The sequence below is a fragment of the Cystoisospora suis genome, assembly GCF_002600585.1.
Source record: "Cystoisospora suis strain Wien I chromosome Unknown contig_2018, whole genome shotgun sequence".
In the NCBI taxonomy this organism is placed as follows: Eukaryota; Apicomplexa; class Conoidasida; order Eucoccidiorida; family Sarcocystidae; genus Cystoisospora; species Cystoisospora suis.
This window is the reverse complement of record NW_027154817.1, coordinates 11,075-17,826: the sequence shown is the minus strand read 5'-3', so window position 1 is coordinate 17,826 and position 6,752 is coordinate 11,075. Positions and strand designations below refer to the sequence as shown.

Here is a 6,752-nt window from a genome sequence, read left to right as displayed (position 1 = left end):
GGTGTATGTACACCACACGTAGTTCGGGTGTATATACACCGCACGCAGTTCGGGTGTATGTACACCACACGTAGTTCGGGTGTATGTACACCACATTTACCTTGAGTGTATGTACACCCTACGTAGTTCGAGGTTATGTACACAACACGTTGTTTGAATAAGCGACAGCTCATTCAAAACAAAACAGTATCCCCTGTATGTACACCACACCTGGCTTGAGTGTATGTACGCCACATGCACATGTTCTTTAATGTGCACACCACATGTACTTTGCCTGTATGTACACCTCAGATCCTTTCCAGTGTATGTACACCCCAAATTCTTTCGACCCACTACGTACACCACACCTGCGTTCGAGTGACTTACACAACACACACATTTCTTATTCTCACGTGCGTGCGTCACTAGTCCGAAGCCGTTGTCCACCGCATGCACCTTCCAGTTTGTATTGCGTTTCTCCACACACGTGTAGTTGTGTGACACCCCAAATACGACTGAGTGAATGTAGGCAAATCTTTTGAGTGGACCTACACCACACGTACTTCCGAGTGTGTGAAGACTACACACAGGTTAGATGTATACCACACGTACGTCTGAGTGTATGTACACCACAGAAGCCCTTGACCCGACTGTATTACATACCTTTTCTACTACCGTACGCACACCTTGGAGTGTGTATACACCATCCACACGAGGTACCTACAGACACTTGTGTCCGTTTGCAGATCGCACCACGCATGTTTTGTTTCAACCCTGCAACTCGTAGTAGTAAATCAAGGTACACAGCAAAGAAGCACATGCACAGCCAGATAGCTTGAGGTGTATCGACATCACTCACTCATTCAGGTGTATTTACACCGTGTGATTTCACCTCCGTATACACCCCGTATCCCGGGGACGCATCAGGCAACATGACGAAAAGAAAAATTTTATCCGTCTCCGTCGTTGAGATGTCTCTATCTGATCCACATCAGAGCAAACATTCCTGTGACTACTGCTTGCTTCAATTACTGCTGGTCAGTTAACCACCTGTATCTTGTCTCTCTAGTACCCAAGCATAGAGAGAAAGAACAGCACCAGCTCCTTTCTTATAGGATCTTTCGTGAATCCATTTTGTTGAAAGAAACCTCTACTTCGTCTCTGAATGCATCTATGGCATCTCTCTCTTTCTCTGACTCTTTTTTGACGAAGGAAAGACTCCAAGTGAGAAAGAGCAAACGACACAGTAGAAAGAGACATGATCTCCTCTCCCCTGTACGTCGCTTCACCTTCTGCATCGATTTCTCTTCTTTCTCATCAGCGTCAACGTCTTTTCTCCACGTGGTCTCCCTTCATCCGAGTCAAATCTGTTGCAGTGTATCTATACACCTCAAAATATCCCCCTTACCCTTTGTCTACAGAGACTTCTGCGGAGTCTTTCGTCACCATCGACCCCTCTAGCCTCCTTCCACGTTTCTACATACACCTCAACGCATCTTAACGTGAGAGCTGTGACTACATGTCTTTCTTACATTTCGCAGTGCTTGCTGTGAGAGAGAAAAACGTATGACACTTCTCTCTAAAGACTGCGTTTTCTTCTTCTATCCTCTACTCTGTGAAGGTCATACCTAGCAAATAACTTCTCTCTCTTTCTTCATACCCACTTTCTCGTGTTAACTAACGAGAAAGAAAGAAAGAAAGAAAGAAAGAAAGTCAAGCCAAAGCCACACACGGACACAACAATCTTCTTTCTTTCGCTTTCGGTTTTCTTTCCACACCCCCCAAGCTCGAGTAAGTATGCTACTAGGAATGTAAGAGCGGCTCTTACTTAGCTTTATTCGGTGATCTACCTTTGCATGCACTACAGATGTAGCTATGAAAGAACTGCGAGCACACGGAGAAGAAAACTCTCATGATATGAAAAGAAAAGACTTGACAGAGAGGAGGGACGGAAGAAATGGCTGTTTGAGTTGCATTCAATAGGAAAGCAAAAAGAAGAGGGCGGCGGCGAAATCCTAGTGATATGTAGACAAAGAGAGCCCTCCCCAGCATATGATCTTTGTTCATCTCCTTCCTTCTGCATGCATTCTCAGAATTCAAGGAGTCTTGCGATGGGGTTGCTCCCTAGGGGATTGGCAACGAAGAAATCTCCATAGGAGAGCTTAAAACTCCTCATCCTGATAAGAAGAAGAAGAGTCACGACCTCCACGAATAGAAGAGAAAGATAAAGACACGGTTCTGCTTTGTCTCATATAGCCAGCCTCTCCCTCTCCATTTGAACAAAAAGGGGAAGACTTTTTCTCAAAAGAAAGAAAAGAGAAAGACATCACCCATGTCTCGAAAGAACCTGTATGGATCTGAAAGAGAGAGAGAGAGAACAGAGTCTCCAACATCTCGATCATGACAAAATTGAGAATGAATGAGATTCTTGAGTATCGGCTTATATTCGGGTGTATGTCAACACTCGGCCTTGTGTGTGTTCCTCTTGGAGTGAATGAGAGAAGATGCGATCATGTCTATGCATTCTTTTTCTTCCTCGAGTTCTTTGATCTGTGACAAGAGAGAGCTTCATGTTTCTCTTCTCGTTTCATGCCTTGAGAGTTGGGATTTCGAGAGCTTTGTTTCTTCAGCTCTCTCCAAACCATATCTAAAAAGAGTTCACTCTGCATCACTGTCTGTACAGCTGATCTTAGACGTTCTCTAGAGACTTCAATCATTCCTCCTCCTTCTTCTTCTTCGTTTTCGCTTCTCTCTTGTTCTTCTTTTTTCTCTCCTTCTCCTCCGGCCCCCCCTCTATGTGACTCTTTTTCTTCTATTTCTTGCTGTCTATCTCCTGATACAAAGAGAGAGGACACCTCGACTTTCCTTCCCGTTTGACGAGTCTTTCCAAAGAGCAGAGAAAGAACTCCGTTAGGCTTCGAGGTCCCCTCACCCCCCCCTGCATGGGACAGAGAAACACCTTCTCCTCCTCCTACTACTATCCCTTCTTCTCCTCTTTCTTCGGTATCCTTCTTCTCCTCCTCCTCTTCGAGATGTCCTCCTGAGGAAGAAGACAGATTTAAAACAGTGCATGCGGACGAAGAAGAAGCAGAATCAGAAGAAGAAGCATTTCCAGACAGACGAACATGTGAAGTGGAGTTTGCTAGACGATGGGGGGCAGTTGATGGATGGATGGGAGAAAAAGAGGAGTTGATACAGAGAGAAAGATAGTAATTCTCTACTCCTTCGCTTCCTTCTCCTCCACCTGCTCGCCGTGGATCTGAAGAAGACGGACGCATGGAAGAAGGCGACGAAGAAGAAGAAAGTGAAGGAGAAGAAGAAGAGGGGGTTGAAGAAGAAGAAGAAGGTAAACCTAAGATGCTATCGTCTCTGTTGACAAAGGATCTACCGCACGTCAAACTTTTTCGCTGATCTTCATCGTGAGAATGATTAAGATGACTTGGAAGAGTTATGATCTTTCCGTTGCGTGAATTCTTACGAAGACCTTCGCTTTTTTCTCTTCCTTCTTCTTCTTCTCCTCCAGGTGTCTTGACACCTGAATGACCCATCTGAACCGATAAAGAAGAAGCACGTCGCTGGTGCGACTGAGAAGAAGATAAACAAGAAGAAGAAGAGCTATTCTCCTCATGACTTCTCTGAGGATGAACTGTTGCATGACGAGAAGAAGAAGAAGAAAGATCAGGCCGATGCTGGGAAGGAAGAAGAAGAATCCCCCCACCCCCATTGTTGATACTCCGCCCTTCTGCCTTTTTACGACTGGCCTTGGAAGGATGAGGACAAGGAAGAAGGGGGGGTGAGGCAGAAATAGACGATGAAGACGATTCAAAATAGGCATGCGCCGAAGAAAAAGAGGATGAAAGAGAAGGAGGAAGAGATGACGAAGACGAGGAGGAAGAAGAAGAAGATTGGAGAAGGGAGGTATGACAATGGCTGGAGATCTGAGAGGCGTCGCCAGTAGCCGTTTTAAAGAGATCTCCGTCAGCAGGGGTAGCGCGTCTCTGAAAGAAAAAGAGAGAGACCGAGACAGAAAAAGAAGAAAGAGGAAAAGAGGTGAAGAAAGAGAACAAAGATATAGGGAGATGTCATGCTTTTCAAGAGAGATTCATGCTCTTCGCAAGACGATGGGCTATGGTTGACGATACTTAATTCCTGAGCGAAGGGTGTACATACACCGGAAGGAAGACGAAGAACGGGAGGGGGTACACAAGCATCGTTCCTTTTCCCCTCTTCAATAGTTTTGACCGGAGAGACAAGAGACTCCTCATAACGGGGCGGAAGAATGACTGATCGACAGCGTTTCTTCATACATGCATGTATGCAGAGATGTATATATAGATGCCGAGACACATACATAAGAATGTGTACATACCTATACAGACATATATAAATCTATACGTATGTACGTGAAATATGAGGATTCTGCAAAGAAAGGAACATGCAGTCCTCGTGTCCCCCGTCGAGAGTGAGCTATACAGACATACATAGGTTCATTCACCCCTATCAGAGGTCTCCTATCTTAAACACGTAGTCACGTGCCTCTGTACATACACCTCACCCCCCACAGAACAACGGCTACGTATATTTGAATGTATGTACGAAGATGCATGTATGGATGAGTATGTATGAATATGCATGTCTGTATGCATGGAAGATATGTATGTAAGTATGCCCGTATATATGTATGTAAGAATATGTATGTATGCTGTATGCCTACAGACAGGTCCGTCCGTGTACGGTATCTCAAGAGAAAGTCTACCTTAAGCATATCAAGAAGCGCAGTCCCCCCTCCCTTATCCCGGTATGTCTTTCTATCGGGGTGTTTCCTCTCCTCTTTCCTTCCCTCTCTGTCTTCTCCCTCACCACTCGTCGCTCCCCCCCTCCCCTCACTACCAAGACGGCGTGCATGTCTTGCATGCCCGGAAGCTTCATTCCTCTCCCTCCTTTCTCTCTCTTCTTCTTCCTCTCGTTGATTTTTCTCCCCTTCAGATATCTGACACTGAGACAGGTCTTCTTCGCCTTGCTTTGACCGCAGTATTCTATTCTCTAATAGACTGAGTATTGATATACTTGTCTTCGTTTTATACTGACTTCCTCCTCCTCCTCCACCTCCTTCTACACAAAAAGCTGTGGTGGCTGTAGTAGCAGTAGTAGACGTTACAGCATTCCCCGGGACTGGGAGATCCTCTTCATCTTCTTCTCTTCGATGATCGTTTTCCTGGAGAAAATCTTTCTTTGCGCGACCTTCCTTGAAGCCGCTCCTTTCTACATTCCCAGAGTTAGTTAACGATAGAGAAGCAGGAGACATGTCTCCACCATCCGCTGAATCTTGCCCTAGGCGGGATCGTTGATCTGGAGGGATACGTGACGGTGTTAGAGTTGGTGAAGGGAGAAGAGCAGGGAGAGAAGAAGAAGACGAAGAAGAAGAGACATTCGAGCGGGAGGCTTCCTTGTTGTGTCTTTTACCCGGTGCGACAAGAGCAAGAATACTCTGAGGGATGGAAAGACAATACGAAAGGGAGAAAGAACAGAAGAATACACACGCTTTTTCTCATCTTCACGGGCATTGGCCATCCGGTCGGTTTTGCCTCTACTTCTCTAGACATCTGAAGACGTATGAGAAGGCATAGATGGAGAGAAATACAGATATCGTGTATGTGTCTATGTGCATGCACGGGGCGGGGCCATGTATGTGGTGGTGTATATACAAATATACGCACCTACATCTATGTAACGGGGAAAGAGCATGTGCGGGGAGACACCCCATCTGTATCTTACACACTCTCTGCCGATGTGCGTTTCTCAAGAGAACGAAATCTCTATAAACCGATATATATGGACCGTTATGTACTGTCCGACAGTGTGACGATCCGGTGTATGTACACCGTGTCCCCACGTTGTCCTCCTCCCTCTTTCTTTCCCCCCCTCTCTTTCCACCTCGTTTCTCACTTCACTCACTCGCGCGCTAGTACTCGACGTAAAGGAAGATACCGCGAAAAGAAAATTCACTCTTCCTCTACGGTGAGTCTTCTATTACTCTCGCAAGCTGCCAAGTATCCTCGAGTGTAGATGTCTAGGATATCTCCTATCTAGGAAGGACGCATGCATGTATGCCTTCCTGTACGTACCTGTCCACACGAAGGTGCGCATGCAGAATAGAGAGAAGAGGAGATTCATCTTCACGCTACAGCGATATAGAAGAGATGCAAACCAATGGGACGCGATGTATACAGATGGAGATGGTGCAGTGCACATACAGCTACTCGTGGTGCAGTGTATTCACGGCTAGATGTGGTGCAGTGTACATACAGCTACACCTGCTGCAGTGTACACACAGCTGCACGTGGTGCAGTGTACATACAGCTGCATATCGTGCAGTGTATATACAGCTGGATGTGGTGGAGTGCCTATACAGCAGTCTAGGTTGCAGTGCCAATAGACCCATCGAATTCTTACCTGTCCCGCAGTAGCAGCAGCATTGACATCTGTGACGTGTATTCTCATTCCACTTTCTTCGTTCAGCAAATCCTTTTCATGAGAACCTGTTTTCTTTCCTGAAGAGAGAAGAACATTCGGATCTCCGTCACCTCTCCCCCCTCCTTTCTCATTCACTCCTCCCTCGTCATCTCCTGTTGTCCGCCTCTCACTCTGCTTCTGCTGCTTTCTTGACTCTCCAGCTGTTTCACATGCAGCACTCCCTGTTGCTTCTCCTTCTCCCCCTTCTCTTCCTTTGCTGATACTATCGCTGCTACTATACGGAAGAGAAAGAGAAGGCG

General features: G+C 46.1%; 1 protein-coding gene across 1 annotated transcript; it reads right to left on the bottom strand.

Moving 5' to 3' along the window:
* Positions 1 to 73: 73 nt before the first annotated feature.
* CSUI_004349 (uncharacterized protein) lies at positions 74 to 6,751 on the bottom strand. The gene is made up of 3 exons (XM_068064541.1): positions 6,478 to 6,751; positions 4,736 to 5,467; positions 74 to 3,977 (listed from the first exon to the last, which is right to left on the bottom strand). The coding sequence occupies exons 1-3, from the start codon at positions 6,478 to 6,480 to the stop codon at positions 2,496 to 2,498; spliced, it is 2,217 nt and encodes a 738-aa protein (XP_067923480.1). The 5' UTR covers positions 6,481 to 6,751; the 3' UTR covers positions 74 to 2,495.
* Between the last annotated feature and the right edge of the window lies 1 nt (position 6,752).

Excerpts from the sequence above, each read along its gene's own strand:
- CSUI_004349 (XM_068064541.1), bottom strand. Across the intron at positions 3,978-4,735 it reads CGCTTCTTGATATGCTTAAG|AGACGCGCTACCCCTGCTGA; the intron begins GTAGACTTTCTC and ends TTTTTCTTTCAG.